This window comes from Etheostoma cragini, chromosome 2, assembly GCF_013103735.1.
Source record: "Etheostoma cragini isolate CJK2018 chromosome 2, CSU_Ecrag_1.0, whole genome shotgun sequence".
NCBI classification, from domain to species: domain Eukaryota; kingdom Metazoa; phylum Chordata; class Actinopteri; order Perciformes; family Percidae; genus Etheostoma; species Etheostoma cragini.
In genome coordinates, this window is record NC_048408.1 from 11,682,757 (window position 1) to 11,702,118 (window position 19,362).

The following is a 19,362-nucleotide window of genomic DNA, read 5'->3' on the forward strand; positions in this document are numbered from 1 at the left end:
TATGATGTTATTTGTTACATTTCTTTTTACTGGGGTTAAGATAAAACAATTATCTGCTATTTAACAAACAATAAAGCACAATTTACAGCTGTGTGGGGATGGACGTACCTATGTATGGATCTACAGTCCTCTTTATTTCACAAGTCATATAATATTTTTTATAATTTCCATCTACAGTGATGTGTTGCCCAGTGTTTGGGTCTTATCCAGCCGCTATATCTAGCCTGTTTCCAGGGGCTTCCGCTCTCCTTTAAAGACAAGTGATAAAGCTGGCCTCTATATCAATCCGCCCGCAGGATGCATTAATCCACCATTAAGTAGATGAAATGTTGCACTGAGCCTGCGGTGCAGCAGTGACGGCAGGAGCATACCCCTCTAACCTGACCGCAGTCATGGACACCCTGCACCAAATCATCCAGTGCAGCAGAACACAAACCTGTTCCTCCTTGGAACTGGATCCAAATGTCTCAGGTCTCAGTATCCTCTATTTATATGCTGTGTATATATACAACAGGCCGGATGATTAGGATGCTAGTGAGTAGTGAAGAGAATGTAGGGGCAATCTTCAACTATTCTAAGGAGACAAGAAGTATATCAGGGGTGAGCTACTTCTCTGATGTAATAGCTGGTTATCAAAGAACCTGCCACAGCTGATTTCCTGAGTTACTTCATAATCCACACACTACAGTGGATCCCTCAAAGAATTATACAGCTATTTAATCTCAGTGAAATTGACATCTCTATTAGAAGAGAGGCCAGCAAAGGAAACATACAGAGAGAAGATCATCATCAACATCAATCGACAATATCTCTACATACCTTCTATGTTTATAAGCTTTCCAAATTCAGCATTAACCCGCGGGGTTTCTGAGGTTAGCCTGTGTTGAGATCTAGCCCAGTGAACCCTAGGTTTAAAATTGAAGTGAAATGTAAAATGCTACAGTGAATTATGAATTTCAATACAAGTATATATATATATATATATATATATATATATATAATGATTACATAAATACCCTGTTATGAAATAAGGCACAATGATGAACTGCATCATACTTGATAATGTGTCAAGATAGTGGGGGAGATATGAACTAATGCAAATTAATTTTTACTGTGGTGTAAATGTATTTAGCAGTTATTTTCCAATGGGCATGATGGAGGTAGCAGCTTTTTTTATCTTGAACAGCTCTAAAGCTACAGACGTTTACTGTAAGTTAACATCCTGTATTGTCTCCAGGCACAACACGTCTTCTAACAGTACATCAAACGTCCTGCACAGCTGGATTGAGCTGTTTATCAGCTGTGTGAAACGTTTGAGATGCTCTCAGTGATAAGTGTAATGGGCATTCTCAGAATGTGAAGAATGATGATAAAAATCGTTGCTTTTGTAACGGGAAAACATCAATTAAAACTTCTGTCAGTGTGCTAAAGTGTGGAATGTTGCAATGATTCAAGTATCCTGAGCCATATTTCCTTACCTAGCTATTTTTTAAACAATTGCATAAGCTAAATTGACTGGTCATATAATTATTTTCATATAATCTTTTTTTTAAAGTATTGAGTATTGCCATGACTGTATAACTGACTCTCCTCTGGGTTGATGGGCTATTTCTTTCTCTTTTCTTGAGTATAAGCAATTAAGCAATGCTAGCAGGTCTGTGAGGCTTTAGCACAACGGTGCTTGAGTTAAATGCTAACATTAGCATGCTATCAGTGTCAATAAAAGGGCTAATATAACATTATTCTTGCTAATACCATCGTAGCATGCTAACATTTGCAAATTAGCATTAAACCCAAAGTATTGCTGGGCATAAACCAGTGATAAACCAAAATGCAGGAAGGTGACGATGGAGCTAGATGAAAGGCTAGCTAAACTCGTAAGTTAACACACGACATTTAGATAATTAACGTATGCCTTTAAGTTGACCAGGCTAACTTGTTAGCAAACAGTTGTATATTTAGCTACACATCTAGCAGCCGCGGAGCAACGTTATCATTCACTTATCATATTTGTGGCCAACAGATGAATGTAAGTCTAATTTTCACTCAGTTTCAACTCAGTTTTTGGTCTTTACCGACTCTTGAGGGAAATGTCTGCCACTTTATTCTTCACTTCAGCTAGTTTTGTCTGTCTAGTGTTTTATTTTTGGTGAACCAGTTTTTCAATGGAAATGGCTGGCTAGTGCCCAAAATAGATGCTTTGGGGGCGGTGAGAGTGAACCAAAACAGTTAAATTGCAGGCTAAACAGATAAACGATGAGTTGAAATTCTCTATACAGAACAGAAGTGCATTGCACCAGAGGGGCACATGCATGTTGTAACAAACTTCTTAGTTCAGATATTTCAGTCCAGACCAAGGTGGAGGACTGCTTTATCCCTAGAGTTAAAAAGACAAATGGCCACATTATTAATGTGCTGTAAACGTGACACATTATGACAAATATGGCATAAAAAAACACAATACCGTGACTAAACTACTTGTAAGTACTTTATTTAAAAAAACATCTTTCTGTGGATTTAACAAAGGTTGTGGATATTTGGATCTGAATGTGGCGTCCTCTTGATAGACAACTGCACCAGAGGAAAGAAAGCAAATCCTGTCTTCTCCCTGTGTGGTTAGGGATACCTTGATGATGGGATCCCCTCGGGCTTTGTTTTCCATCTATCATAAGATCATTACTGCCTGCTGTCATCATTAGCTGCCCTCAGGATGATAAGTTTATCCTGGGCAGTGGGGTCTGGCTTCGGCCCAACTTCTCTCTCTGTTTACCTTAGATGCTCATTAAAGGAATGTAATGTCTTTGATATTTAAACTGAACAAAGTAAAACTAATGGCTTAATAAATGCCAATCAGCTTCTGAACAGACACATCTCACCAATCACCTAAAGCCAGAGAGGTAGTTTCATTTCTCAAATGGCTCAGGAATCAATATTAGCATTTTCTTTTTAAAGGTTTATTTTTATTCATGATCCATATCAGACTTTTTAGTCCATTGGTCTTGATATATTTTGCAGCAAATGTCTTCACTATGTGAGTGAAATCCAGGAGTAACAGGGTATAAAAAGCTTGGTGTGTTTGTTTCTATAGTTACACCTTCCGTTGTGTCCCCGTTTTTATTCTTGGCTGGTCAAGTGAGGAGGGAAAGATTTATTTAGAGGATGCAATAACAAGTGTGATACAGAATGCCAGGATGCATATGGAATCTCTGCTATTTAGCCCGCACTTCAGGGAAGGTCGCTGAGTGGTTCACAGTGTTGTTGTTAAAGCCTTATGATGGTCAATAAACAGAGAAACATTTACAGAATCATTATTTAAATTATTATAGTTACAGTATCACATTAGACTGTATGTATAATTGCTTAATGGTGTCCTTTCAAATATTTTCCCTCAACAGATTTTCAATCGTGCATTCTTGTGCATTAGAGTAATTATCATTAGCACTTTTCATCAGCGCTGAACTTGATGAATTTACAGTTGTATCTCTTTATTAAAAGTGGATATATACAATTGATCATACTATACAGTAATATACCATTACTGATTCAAACAAAACAAAAAGTTTCAAAGGTTTTAAAAAATGTCAACCATTGCAATTAAAATAACTGCGTAAAACGTTTGAGCACTGTGCACGGATCACTTCATCGAGCGTCAGGCCCAACTCAAAAGATGATCCATAAAAGGCTGCTAGGTATTTTTATCTTAACATGACCTTGTGAACCATACTGAGTACACATTCTCACATTCTCACTGCATCCAGTATGACTGCTTGATTTCTATATGCTGTGCTATGTCCGTGTCACTGCAGAAAAAAAGCCTATTCAATGGGTATCCAATCTTTGAAATCCTTTATTATGACAGGGTCTTATGAAATGTATTGGATGCGGACAGAAACAAATTTGTTTGTCAATTAGATGTATCAGAATCGGAAATGGAGTTCTAGTGACACAATTAATGTTATTTTAGCGAGGATGGGTAAAATTCAATGAACTGAAGAAGAAAACATTAAATGGGCTTTTAGTATGCAATTGCCTTACTGCCAGGGACCAATGTGGATTTTATACAAGATCAAGAACTAAGACGTAGGTAGAGAACTCAAATCTCTAAGTATCTGAGCAGTATTTTGAGCTGTGTTGTCTTTTCTCTGTGTGTGTCTGGGACCAAACAGTGTCCATACACCTGTCCTGCCAGCTGATGTCAGGTTATTGTCCCTCTGTGTGGGACTAATGATCACTCCGGTGCCGAGGTGTCCCACTGCCATGACCTCAGACACACAAAAGCCTTTGGAGGATCATTTCACACAGGCCATGTGCATTGTCTGATTATGATGATGGTGATAATTAACTTAGCATTCTGTTGATTATTGAAACCTGGGTACGAACTCAAATACATGCCAAGTGTATTGCATTTTTTTGGTATCAAAACTAGATTATTTACAATATAGACAAAGAGGAAGAAATAGCCCACAATAATTGAATAACATTGTACATGTTATCCTTTAACTGACATTATTAAGAGTTTAATTGTGCACTGCCGAAATATTATCCTCTACACAAGAATAGTGCTGGGATGCCAGATTTGAGCTTGACAGAGACTTTGATGGGACTGCGATTAGTAACTGCTTACTTCATTCACATATCCCACTCCATCGCCTTCTGAAGCGGTGTGTGAAATCACACAGGTCAGTTATGAGACATTAGAGCATAGCTGACTTCAAAGTGATGTTTAAACCAGATTTTTTTGGAAGTACTTGACCAGAATTTAAGTGCCCAGCACTATCCCATAACAATTACATTCTTATGGGTACAGTCATTTAGCTTGAAAAGAACAAAATACACATTGTTTTAGATTTATTTAGAAATAAAAGGGGGCATTAAGAAAATCCCACAAAAACACTAAATCTATATATACTTATAAATTGTCAAATTTGTTTAAATTTAAGTAAAATATACTGACAGTGACTTCATGTATCATCATGTACCATGCATTTCATCACACAGATTCCACTGAATTAGGTTAGTTTTGCACTGGATTTGATCCCCCACCTTTTTCAGTGAGAGGAGGGGAGAAGGGTGGGTGGTTGGGGGGTAGCACTTTCACAGACTTGTCCAATGGTCTTTCTTAAATTAGCCATGGGGGCAGGAGGCTCCGTCCCTGCGCTGACGGGGAGGAGCCTGCGTCTGTCACTGTCTACTGTTTCATTATTACCTGCACAGCCATGCCGCATTCACCACACTTGTGTCTCTGTGTGGCCACATAGAAACAGAGAGAGACAGAGAGGACACACTCCAAGGCCCAAATCATCACAGAGAGGTTTTTTTAGGCTTTTTTCTCACTTGGGACAGGAATCTGCCTGCTACTGCTGATTTCTAAAAAGAAAATTGCAAGACATCTAGCTGTTGATATGGCTGGTTGTCTGCAAAGTTCCCCACTTTTTCAAAAGTGGGAGCTGTTAAGATGCCTGCTTGTGACACTTGCTCTTGGCTTCTGTTTTGCTTCAGTAGATGCAGAGCCGTTTGACCTAGCTCACCTTTATCACCACAGATCTGGACCTAATGAAGACAACATCATCATTGCTAACAATGGGATCAGAGTGCCTTTTGGGAGGTCTGTGTTTCTGGACCCCGTGAATGACCTTGTAACAGAAGTGCAGCCTGGTGACCGCTGCCACATTACAGTTTTGGACAATGACCCACTGGCTCAGAAACCTGGGATGCTGACCCCTAAAAAGTTTGCCTGTTCATTTGGACCAGATGAAGTGAAATATACTCATTTTGGATCTCGGAGCCCCAGCAAAGATCGTGTGAAGCTGCAGCTTCGTTATGACTCCCAGACGGAGTCTGTTATCATCCCTTTTATGCTGGAAGTGGAGGTGGTTTTCCAGCAGCTTGAGATTTTGATCAGGAATATGCCCCTTAATGTTGAAAAGCTAAATGGTGACAGCAACCCTATTGACAAAAAAGGTCTGGAGTTTTCCTTTGAGGACGGTGTAACACAGTGTAAGATCGCCACTCTGGTCGGCGCTGGAGGTCTTCCCAGGTATGGCACTTTATTGAATAACCCCTCAAATGGCCAAATGGTTGACTGTGATGAGTTTCTGAAACAGGATATTCGCTACAAGCACACAGCTAAAACCAACTCACCTAACAGAGACTATATTCCAATGATGGCAGAGCTGCAGGATAATGAAGGCAACACCATAATGCAAGAGCATTTCCAAATGATGGTTAGAATCAGAGAGGGTGCAGAGAACACAGCTCCTAAACCCAGCTTTGTAGCCATGATGATGATGGAGGTTGATCAGTTTGTGATGACAGCTATCACAAGTGACATGCTGGCTGCTGAAGATGTTGAATCTGATCCAGATGATTTAATCTTCAACATTACTACACCTCTTAGCCCTCAGCAGGGCTATATCATCAGCACAGATGATCAGAATCTGCCAATCACCTCTTTCTATCAGAGAGACATCAAAGATCTTAAAATAGCTTATAAACCACCCTCAGAGGACTCAGAAGTGGAGAGGATTTTCCAGTTAGAGTTTGAAATTGTTGACACTGATGGCGCTGTGTCTGATACATTTGCTTTTATGATTGTGGTGAAGCCTATGAATACTTTGGCTCCAGTAGCGACCAAAAATACAGGGCAGCTATTGTTTGAAGGGCAGTCTCGAGCTTTATCCAGTTACCAGAATTTAGAGATTAGCGATGAGGATAACCTGGAAGATGTGAGAATAACTGTTGTTGATGGCTTAAAGCATGGAGACCTGACCGTGCTCGGCGCTCGCAGGAAATTCTTTACACCTGCCGATCTAGACGCCGGAATTGTGTTGTACCAGCATGACGGCACCGATACCTATAGTGACAACATTATTTTTAGAATGACTGATGGCAGTAATGAAGTGGAGTTTTTGTTCCCTATCACAATTGCTCCCACTGATGATGAGCCGCCTATTATCAATGCCAACACTGGGCTGGTGCTATTCAAGAATGAAGTCATGCAGATCTCTCCCTTCATCTTGAGTGCTTCAGATATTGATTCCGAAGACTCCACCATTAAGTTTTTCATGGAAGCGCCCTACTCAACTGTGGGTGAGCTCCTGCTAAGGCAAGTGGAGCCTCCATCTGACCCGTCTCTCTGGAAGTTCAGTGAGACAGATGAGATGTTTGAGCAGGTGGTAACTGAATGGTTTCAGCAGGATATTCTTGACGGAAAGCTGTTCTACCGTCACATCGGACCACATAGCACCACTACTGTGATTGATCAGTTTGTGTTCCGGGTCCAAGATGATAATGACCCTCCTAATCAATCTGGCGAACACATCTTTACGACCAAAATTCATCCTGTTGATGACCTCGCCCCAGTCATCTTTCCAGGCACCACCCTTCACATGACAGTCCAGGAGTATGAGCTGACCCACTTCAAAAAGAAATTCTTGTGTTATAGTGATCTAGATTCAGATGACAGGGACCTGAAGTACACCATTATTAAGCCCCCAACTGACACAGATGAGAACAATCCAGTCCCCTTAGGTCACATCGTACTGACTGACAACCCCGACACTGTAATTACTGAATTCACACAAGCCCAGGTTAATCACCACAAAGTAGCTTACAAGCCTCCAGACCAGGAGCTGGGAATCACTCCAAAAGTGGCTCAGTTCACATTCATTGTGGAAGACACTGCTGGTAACACTCTAGATGGACTATTCACCATTTTCCTACAGCCAGTGGACAACAAACCCCCATTTATCATCAACACAGGGTTCACTGTTATGGAAAGAAGTACCTATGTCATCACTAGGAAAGAGCTGCATGCCACAGACACGGATACAGATGATGAAAATATCATCTTCATTGTGACCCAGATCCCTCGGTTCGGGCAGCTGCAGTATTTGGGGATCAACATGGCAAATAGCGAAACCTTCGTACTTGACGACATTGAAAATGGTCGCCTTACTTACACACACAATGGAGAGGAATCACTTAGTGACGTGATAAAGATTGATGTCAGTGACGGTTTTCATGAGGTACCCATCACCATTAAGATCACAATTGAGCCGGTGGATGACAAGACCCCCACAATTATGCTCCCAGCCGGTCTGCTCGGAGCATCAATCGATGTACTGGAGAATGGAGCCACGGAGATTACAAGTAATGTCATTCAGGGCCGTGATGAAGACACAGATGACCTCATCCTCACTTTCATTGTTGAAGAGCCTCCCAGGCTGGGTGAAATCCTGGTTAATGGTGCTCCTGCTGAAAGATTCACGCAAGAAGACATCATCAATGGGGCAGTGGTGTATGCTCACACATCTGGTGAAATTGGACCGGTCAAAAAACATGATTCTTTCAACCTTACTCTGTCTGATTTGTCAGAGCAGTGGGTTGTTGGCGGCAACAAGGTCCAAGGTGTAACAGTTCACGTTACCATCCTTCCTGTTGACAGCATTCCACCTGTTGTCAGTGTTGGACAGCAGTTTGTTGGAATTGAAGGGGAGAAGAATGTCATTACTTTGGACCACATCCAAGCCGAAGATATTGACACTACCAATGACGATATCCTTTGCACCATCATTGTCCAACCAACATCTGGTTATGTGGAGAACATCTCCCCAGCCTCAGGTTCTGAAAAATCAAGGGCAGGGACAGCCATTACTGCCTTTAGCATTAAAGACATTGCACTCGGTCACATATACTATGTCCAAAGCATCCACAAAGGGGTTGAACCTGTGGAAGATCGTTTCACCTTCCGTTGCTCAGATGGTATTAACTTCTCAGAACGCCACTTCTTACCTATAGTCATCATTCCAGCCAATGATGAGAAGCCGGAGATTTTCATCCGTGAGTTTGTGGTAATGGAGGGCATGAGTCTGGTCATTGACACACCAATTCTGAACGCCGTTGATGCTGACATCCCTGGGGATGAGCTTCACTTTGAAATCATCAAAAAACCTAAACATGGTACAATAGTTCAGCAGCTCAGCACTGGCACTGTCCCTGTAGAAAAATTCAACCTGGAACAGATCAAAGAGGCATCCAACATTGTCTATGAACACGATGACTCAGAGACAAAAGAGGACAGCTTTGAAATCAGACTCTCAGATGGGAAACATACAGTGGAAAAAACAGTTCTTATCATGGTTATTCCTGTTGATGATGAAACACCAAGGATGGCTATAAATGATGGTCTTGATGTTGAGATTGGAGAGACAAAAGTCATTAGCAACAGTGTTTTGAAGGCCACTGATCTTGATTCTGAAGACAAAGAGCTAACATATGTTGTGCAATACGGCCCAGGTCAAGGCTACCTTCAGCGTATCAGCAAGTATGGTGATGTTTTAGGTAATATCACCCTCGGGAGGAACTTCACACAGGACGAAATCGACAAACAGCTCATCCAATATGTACACACAGGCCAGGAGGGAATCCGTGACCTGCTTAAGTTTGATGTCACAGATGGCATCAATCCCCTTATTGACCGTTACTTTTACATTAACATTGGAAGCATTGACATGGTCTTTCCAGATGTAATCAACAAAGGTGTGACTCTAAAAGAAGGAGGGAGAGTAACTCTTACTACTGACCTCCTCAGCACCACTGACATTAACAGTCCTGATGAATTCCTTGGCTTTAGCATCACAAGAGCACCTAGTAGAGGCCACTTAGAGAGCACTGACCACCCAGGTGTACCAATTTCCACCTTCACCCAACTGCAGCTTGCTGGCAACAAGATCTACTACATCCACACCTCTGATGATGAGATGAAAATGGACAGCTTTGAGTTTGAGGTGACAGACGGTTACAATCCTGTCTTCCGAACCTTCAGAGTGTCCATCACTGATGTAGATAATAAGAAACCCGTCTTGACAATAAGCCAACTGGTTGTGGAGGAGGGAGAAAGCAAGCTCATCACTCCATTTGAGTTGACAGCTGAGGATCGGGACACCCCAGACACCCTATTGCGATTCATAGTCACCCAAGTGCCAGTACATGGGCAGCTGCTTTTCAACAATACCAAACCAGTCTCAACTTTTTCCAAGCAAGACTTAAACGAGAACCTTATCAGCTATAAACATGATGGCACTGAGTCTACCGAAGACAGCTTTTCCTTTACTGTCACAGATGGCACTCATTCTGATTTTTATATCTTTCCTAACACTGTGTATGAGACACGCAAGCCCCAGATGATGACCATTCACATCAATACTGTGGACAATGGTGTGCCCCAGATTGTGGTTAATAAAGCTGCTGCCTCACTGAAGGTCCTCCAGACAAACCACCTGGGCTTCGTGATCACCAGTAAGGCCCTTCGAGCAGAGGATCGTGACAGTTCCCAGAGGGTCCTGAAATACATTGTGTCTGAGGCTCCTCTGCATGGGTTTATCATGAACACTGCCCTGGGCAACAACAGCATCAATACCTTCACGCAAGGTAAGCCAGTGTCACACTAAAATCTCTTAACAGAGTTTTGAAAATTAAAGCTGCACTTATAAATATTTTAGATTAGGACTGGATTAAATCACCATATGTAATATGAAAGAGGTCATTTAGCACTTGACTCTGCAGCAACCCTTACTTCAACGTAGCACTTTAGAATATATTACTCATTGTTTTGGTTTCATGGCCTATAATTTAACTGTTCCCCACTCTCACCTTGTTTCCAACTATTGCAGGCAATGATGAGAGCTTTATTAAAGCTCTAACAAGCACTAACAAACCCAAAGTTAAGACAAGAAATTCACTGTCAAATACTTAAATACTTGATAATATGAATATAATAATACTAATAATAACTGTACTACTGTGATTGCAACTACTGCTAATCATCATCATATAACTGCAGGTAAGAGTTCTGTAATAGATATGTCTAACTTATAGAATATTTAGACTTTGCTTAAAACAATTATGAATGCTTCAGAACACGTCTCCTGTGGCCCACTTTAAGTGCAGCCTAAGTGTTGTAACAAAAAACTTGTAAAAGTGGCTTATTAGTCCCAGTTATCTTACCTAACGTTTTCAGCTAACACTCTATCTCTCATATTATATCAACAGCGGATATCGATGACATGAAGATCTGTTATGTGCTGTTGGATGGGAGTAACGCCACAAGTGATATCTTCTACTTCACAGTTGAAGACAAAGGTAAGAATCCATTAATATATCAAACTTGCAGGCATTGTCACCAAACTGAGGACCATTACTTAGAAATCATTTGCCCAAAGGCTGTCCTCAAACTTTATCTGTCTTTTAATGGCCTCTTAAAATTGAAACTTCAAGATCCTGTGTTTGCATCACAAAGACTTAAGGCAGTTGGCCATGACTGACACCCAGTATAGAGCCGCCCTCTCTTTTCACCCCACTGGAAAGGGTAGCAGGTTTTTGAAGGACAGGGTCAAAGGGGACATTAGCCAAATACTGACTGTGGGTTGGTTAAAATGAAAGAGCTGAGACTACCTCATGCTCTAAATTGTATTGTTAAGGAACAATGGGATCATTTCCCCCAGGACACTTTTCTGAGTCCATTCATTCTTTGCTTGAAACCTGAATTTTGTAAAGGTATGCGTGATGAGCTGTCTTCTTGGAATCGCTGTTTCAGTTTGGCCTTAAAAATGTACCATCTGGTGTAAAAATTGATAGTATTGTATGGCTATGATTGTAAGAACACTGGGAATTTCTGACTAACCCACTCAGTGTATTCAGTGGGATTCAAACAAGGAGATCATGTTTTCTATTTGCCATTTAATGCTTTATAAGGCATCAACATCCAATATGGTCCTTTACATTTCTCATCAGATCCATTCTTTCTTTCTCAGCTTACTCCAGCAATCCAATCATACACTTTGTTTGTCTGTAACTCTGCCATTTCCTGAATATTATATTTCCTAATAATCATAATAACCCCTGTCATAGGAGCCTATCTTTTAAAACATTATTAATATCGACGGGTGAAACATGACAGACCAGTGGTCTTCTCATTTAACATATCCGTGAACATGTTCTTGTCCCGTTTATCCTAAAGAATTCTCATAAATGCACCAGATATGCTTGGTTCAGACATGACGGTATAATGTATAAGCTCTGTGGCCTGTCACCTCAAACTTTTACGTATATTACATGAACAACATTATATATAAATAGCAAATGCAAAGCAATAAAAATGCAACAGGTGGCCTTTGCTATTTAAGCATCAGCTTTAAATTACAAAACAAGATTTGGAAATGCAATCAATGCTGCAGGGAAAGTTTGGTCTATAATTATGCAGGATTGAGGGCTATGTTGGTGATAATACCACCATCACCATCAGGGCCATTGAGACGGCAGGATTGGGAGGATGTGTTTTTTTTGTCAAATTACTGTCTTTTGTCAGCAAAGTGAAGCCTCTTTTATTAGCCCGACTGGATCCTAGTAATTTACGTTTCTTTAGACATAAGTGAAGCAGATAATACTATATTTTGAAAGAGGGTCAGTAGCTCTGACTTTGATTGAAATAGAACCGCTGTTATTATTCTTAATTCTATATTGTTCACCACTATTATTTATTATTAATGGGTAACATTACTTTTGTGACCTATTAATCTACCTTAAGCAAGGCTGCTTAGCTTTTCTGTCTTTAAGTGGAGGTTTAACCAACGGAAGGGAGTGCAAAGGCTTCAATTAGCTCAACAGACCTTTTTCTGTTTGCTTTCATAAATGGTTTAAGCTTCCAGCAAAATCAGCTGAACCAGGTGCAGCGGTGCAGGCTAGGACATAAAACAAAACCGTGTTTCTACCTCCGTTCACATGTAAAGGCCACAGACAGTTCACACCCCAACTAACCACACACATACATAGCCACATATACGGCAACAAATACACAGGCACACCTGAAAAAAAAGATTGAATAACAGATCAAGTAAAGTGTTGAGGGGGTGACTCCTGGGGGAGGTGGCATTATCGTGGACATGTAAGGACATGCAGGTGGAGAGCACGTTGATGGTCAGCCTATCTGCTTTTAAATCTAAGTAGGTGAGCCGTTTGTGTGAGAAGAAAACCTCGCAGTCATTAGAGATTTGCACCCAAAATTATCCCCTGAAACTGGTCCCTGTCAGCACACCCTTTCCTAATCTAAAATGTGAATGGAACTGAATCACTTATTTTTAAGTTAAAGATAAATGTTTGCTCACACCAGGAAACAGGATTACAATTTATAATTCAACAGTTTGAAATAAATCCAATTAGTGGCTAATTCTTTGGTGATTTCTCTTTTGTTTAGAATCTTCTTGAAAACAAACTTTGGCAACAAAAGTTAAACAAAGAGTGACCGAAAAGTAAACCAGTCCTGGAGCCAAACTGAGACAGTCCTTGCAAAATGTCCACAATGACATTTGACAATGACACTAACCCCTAACCCTCATAGACAGTGATTATTTTTTTCTACCCTAAATCATTCTGTTTCCTTGACACAGCATTTCCAAAACTATTTATCTAAGTACATTCTTGTGTTTAACACAGCTTGAGTATCACCTCATTTTAGATAACACCCCTCCGATGTACTGATATGGGCAGCTGCTTAAGGGTCTTAGCAGTCTTTAAAAGGTACCTGCCACTACATGCACTGTACTGATGCTTCTTCACAAGTCAGGAATATACACACACACACACACACACACACACACAGATAAACACAGTCAAAATCATTAATGGAACTTATCCCCTTGGAGTAGTATAGCAGTTTGCTGCATGTCACATTCATGTTTCTGCGATTGTGAATATGTGTGTGAATGTATGTAGTCAGAGGTGTGTGTGTGTGTGTGTGTGTGTGTGTGTGTGTGTGTGTGTGTGTGAGACTAGGCATCAACCAGGAAACATTAAGAAGGCCTTTTGGATTATCAGCTCTTTGCATTCTGCTTCTGTCATTCACGTGACAGAAGCAGAAATAACAATGAGTGAACCTGAGGAAGCGGCATCGGGAATGCGGTGTTTGCTCACAGATGTGTGATTTGTGTACAAGTAAATAAGTCAGACATATTCTCCCATTTTACACTAGCAAATATAAGTCTATATAGAGGAAAACAACTATTGCATTTTGGATATTAACAATACACTTAGCTTTATCTTCTGAAGTCCATAAATCTAGCAGCATTTTTATAATTTCCTAAGAAGCTTATACACGTGATGATCTGATGAGCCAACAGTTTTGGTGTCCTAGCTGCAGAGAGAGGATTGACTAATGGTCTGAACAGGGGAATGTGTTTGCTAGTTATTGTATCTGAGAGAATAGCCGAGAAATTCTCGCAAAACAGTAAGAAAAACAAACTTGACAGTCTTGGCCTGTGGCAGTGACCTTAAACATAAACTATAGTTCAATTTGGGTCATTTTTTCTGTCTGCTGGAAATTGCTATTGGAAAAGCAATAACCTACATGCAATTGACCAGGTCAGAAACTTCCTACAGCCATTCAAAGTGTAGGCAATAAATACTTGTTTTTACAGGTGGATACACAGCTCACATATATCCTTGTCCATAAGGCATGGGCGCAGTGAGCCACAGGCTAAGTGAAGAAACCCTTATTTATTGTCAGACGTGTTGAGACGTCTGACGTCTTAGGACAAGGATAATATACTTATGTCAGATCTGTAGACTTTGGAGTGTACTGGTCTACAGAAACACTGCCTCTGTTTGCCAATCTTAGGTGCAAGATTGACTCACATTTCATTGCAGTACTAATCAAACTCAACTGATTAACAGATGAGGAAAAAGGGAGAACAGAGCCTCTACATTCAGATAAGTCGACTCAGCCTCTGTACTCTTTCCAATAGCAACAATGTAGTTGTCGAGCACTGGAGGGGGATCATAGACCCCTGTGGGTCGAGTGTTATGTGATCATTCAGAGCTGGGAGAGGAATGCACTTCCTTGGAGACTACAGACTCCAGGGCCACAGACAGAGCAAGGCCTGGAAGTGAATTGGTATCCCGAGCAGACAGGTGTGTACGTGAGAGGGAAGGCTTCAGGGGGATCCCCTTTCAAAGCCCTCCGTCACCCCACTTCCAGCTCCACAGAAATCCAACCCAATCTCAGATAGCCCGATAACCTGTAGTCTTTCACTGTGGAGGTGCTGGCTCTGGAGGGGCACTTCCCCAAAGGGCGCAATGAAACCAAGAAAGGAAAATGTATTTCAAAATAGCTAGACATTTTAAATTTGTGGACAGTGCAGTGGGTGTACTCTGTTGTACAGTAGAACTGCATAATGACTGACATGACCCCTACTTCCTAACTGTGTTTTGGGATCTAACATGTCACCCATGTCAACAGTCACCAAGAGATTTACTAGCTAATGGTGCCACAGTCGTGGCCCCCTGTGACTAGAAGCTGAGGCCTCTTACGCCCCCTCCACCACAACCCACTCTGTCGTCACTCTCCTTCTTTCTCCTCCTTTAAGACCCCTTCATGGCAGTTCTACTCTTTATCTTTGGTGTGTTCTATTTTTTGACCTCTTCTATATTTCTTTCCCATTCTCTTTCCTCTCAGGGGTTTCCCCATATCCTTTTCAATCAACCATGGGATCATTCGCTGTCTTTCTTTCTCTTTTTGACTTTTTTTCTTCAGCCTTGATTTATGGTGGTTGGAGGGTTGCAGGTGTGGGGAGTTATGATGTACGGCTATTCTTATCTGTTCTCATATGGCAAAGCTGTTGCTGCTCCAAACCAAGCTGTCATTGAGTTACTCACTTTCCTTTACTTGTCCTTCTTTTTAGCCATGCTAGCAGCGTGGCTCTTAGGATGGCAATGTCGTTCTGTCGGATTGTCTGTCAGTCCACCGCTTTTGGATCAGATTTGTTAGAGACCAATCATGGTTCCATAAATGGATCCATGGTGAACACAGAATCTATCCTACTGAATTTGGTGATACTATGACTTTTCATTTTGTGCCACCAAGTTGACAGTTGTGGTTTTGACTGAAATAGCTTGACAACTATTGAATGAATTGTCATGACGTTTGTTAAACACATTAATGTCCCCCTCGGGATGAATTCTAATGTATTAGGTCATCCCTGTACTTTCAACATCTGGGCATTCTGCCATGTTACATGTTTGGACAATGTTTGTGAAGTCTTTTTGTTTATGTCTGCCATTGCATCCTTATTCATCGTTCTACATATCTGACAAAACAGTCTGACGAAGAATTCCCGGTACCACATCTAGAATGTTAGATTAGAAATTAGATTTCAAGTTTTGCAAGAATCTGTGTCCCCATATCAAGTATGTGGCAAGCAAGGGTTGAAGATGTGGCTTTCAGTCCCTGTCCATTCATGATTTGTAACATCCTGTGATAACTTCACTCTCCTTAACTGAAGCAGCAATGAAGCCACTGGGATGTGTCAATTTACAGCACATACTGTCGCTGACCGGATGGAATGATAAGTTATTAATACATATAATCATTCAGCATTCCTAACATGAATTCTTTGGAACGCAGAGAGAAAGCTAAGCTTTCACTATTTAGAAAATCTCTTCTTACACTTACTAAGATTAACAATCAAAATAAAGAAACATTCTTCTGTTTTCGTTAACGTTTGACATCTCCATGATTTATGAGAGCATGCTTAAAATCATACAAATATCATACTTAAAAACATACAAAAAAATCTGTGGCATTTGAATACCAAGCTGACTGGAACCTCCCCAGTATTTATATCAACATGATTAATGAGGAAATGTAATAATGGTGATGGTTGTCATCTGATGAGGATATTCTTAGAAGGTTGCTCTTCCTTGCATCATACTGGTGAACGTCAAAGCCTCTTACTGACCTTCGTCTTCACTGAGGTCTCCGACCTGGCCCACTATTCACTGCATCTATGTATGGTGCAGGGCAGCCTGCGCTGCATGTGTAAATATGAGCTGATAAAGAATGTGCTGTCAAGAGAGAAACACCTCATGTCATTCTGCCATGCTGCATCTAAAATATTTCACAATTCACATCTTTGTGTTTTATGACACAGACTTTTAGTTTTTTTGTTAAATACTGCACCAAAATACCTGCATGTGTCACGTTGTAGCAGGCCACTATGTGACTTACTGCACTAAAATAAGTAGAGCAGCTTTTAATAAATGTTTGAAAAGGATCCAGTTGCTCCCACTCAGGCCCTAAAACAAAAAAATTAAATATTCATCCCGTGCCCTTGTCAGTGGTTAGCATCAATCACATTGAAGCTAATTTATTAAATAGCTGCTAAGAGGGACATTTAGGAACACGTGCGGCCTATAAAACTTTACATCCCAGCAGAAATGATGATGATTGTCAGTTTGAAAAGCTAATGGAAATGCGAGCTGAACCAGGCAGCTACTGTATGTATTGGAGCTAATGGGCAGTCTAATATGGTATGTGTGTCGTAAAAATGGTAATAAATTAGCCCGTCCATTACGTCGAAAATCTATTTTGACTTTAATGTTTGCCATTATTTTTCACGCAGGCTTTTAACTCATCTATTTTGAGCATATTTAAACCATTTTTATTTCTGTCTAGTCTAGTTGTTGGGTTCCCTGCTGGGAAGTCTGGCTTCTTGATTAGTCCTTGAATTTCTTGAGACTCATGCCAGCTCCAGCCTCAATGTCCAACAGCATGTATAAAAAAAAAGGTTGGAGAAAGGGGATCTCCCTCTCTTACACTGGTGTAAACAATGTGGAGGCAGGCAGGGAGACATGCCATGGTGGTAGATCTGGCCCACCCAGACTGTGGCCTGCTGTCCTTCTTCGTTGTCCGTCCCCTCAGCTAACAAAGCCGACACAGGGAGGAAGGGGACCATGCAGGGGGGAGGGGGTTTGTGGAGCACAGCTGTCACTCTGCTCCACCAAATCTGGGAGTCGGGCGGGAAGGAAGAGAGAGACATGGACAAAGACAGAGAGACAGAGCAAGATTTGTGCATGAGATACATTCAATTCCCTGGGAAGGCTGAGGAAATACAAAGTAGGAACAAAAAAGAAATTGGCATTTTGACTGACAGTAGTTATTCTAGGCAAAAGTAACCTGCTTGTACAGAAAAGAAACAGCACCTGTTGACCACACAGTGTAATAAGCCCACTGGGTTCAAGGAAAATAGCAAATGTTACTGATTTAGTGGTCTCCTCGGGCCTGTTGGCCAAAAGGTGGTGTGGGTAGTCATTAAGCTCTGAAGGTTATGTGCCTATTAATGAAAAAAGAAACTTAATATATAGATATAGGATTGAAAGATTCTTGTTACCTTGGCAATTTCAGTTTGACAAACAATAAAGGACAAGATGAGTAAGCTCATCACGCCTCAAAATGTGACCAAAAGCTCTGGTGCATTTCTAGTAAGATAGGCTATATTGTGCTTATAGCTGTTTCTCAAACCAAAAGGAAATGTAATGTTTAATTATATATTATATATATATATATATATATATATATATATAATGAACTAAACAAGTTTTAAATTTAGGTACAGCAGTGCAGAAGCATATACTTTAAATCAACAAAACTATGACAAACAAGTGCTACAGTATTCTAAATCTCTTAAAATCCATTTTTGTGTACACTGGTGTCTGTTATTCAGCACAATACAGTCTATGAAATACCAGTGCAATACATGTGTTCTTGTCTCATTCATAAAAACTCCATTGTTTTACTCCTTGTAGCGATGCAGAAACTAAAGCTGCCCGATTGCTCGATCCCAAAACAGAGACAGCTTTTTGTCTCAGCCGTGTTCATTTGATAATCCCCACTGATAGCCACTGACTAAGCTTCTCCTCATATCAGCTCCAAATAGGGCCGGCTGCCAGGACATACTTTCTCCAGCACAGAAACAATCTGATAGTTGTAGTTCTTCTTTTTTTTACTCTACATCAGGCCAACTACAAGAAGTCCACTCGTTGAGATGTGGATTTGATGGCTTCTTGGTTTAACAGGCTCATGACATGTGAAGCAGTGCAGATTGAGTCTTTCAGTCAAGAGTTCAATCAGAATACAGTAACTGTGTTTAGTTGTTTCTGCACAGAATAAAACAAAGTCCTACTAAATGTTTTCTAAAATTGTCCTTTTATGCATGTACTGTTTAAACACCTAAAGAATCTGGGGCGAGCAAAAACAGACATGATACATGTTTCCTGTATTTTTAGCCATGACAGTTGGAAACCTGAGCATGGAGCCTGTTCAAAGGTAGCTGTGCCCACTGGGCTCTGATGTTCCATGTTTCCTGCCTTAAACCAGGCGTGGGCTAAATACTGGAGAACATGCATTCATATGCCCGTCTGTGTGTGGAAGGTGGCAGATAGAATAAGTAATACTGCAAATATTTGAATTTAAGATCATCTTTAGTCTACTCATTCCAGTAGAGATGTGGTTGAGTACTGTCATTGTCCCAG

The 19,362-nt window shown here is 40.8% G+C and overlaps 1 protein-coding gene across 1 annotated transcript in view; it reads left to right on the forward strand.

The window, feature by feature from the left end:
* Window positions 1–5,402: 5,402 nt before the first annotated feature.
* The window catches only part of frem3 (Fras1 related extracellular matrix 3), a 29,160-nt gene continuing 15,200 nt past the window's right edge, over window positions 5,403–19,362 (forward strand). Inside the window, exons 1-2 of the mRNA XM_034899266.1 lie at window positions 5,403–10,431; window positions 11,053–11,142. Coding sequence (XP_034755157.1) covers window positions 5,403–10,431; window positions 11,053–11,142 — 5,119 coding nt within the window. The remainder of the gene's footprint in view (window positions 10,432–11,052; window positions 11,143–19,362) is intronic.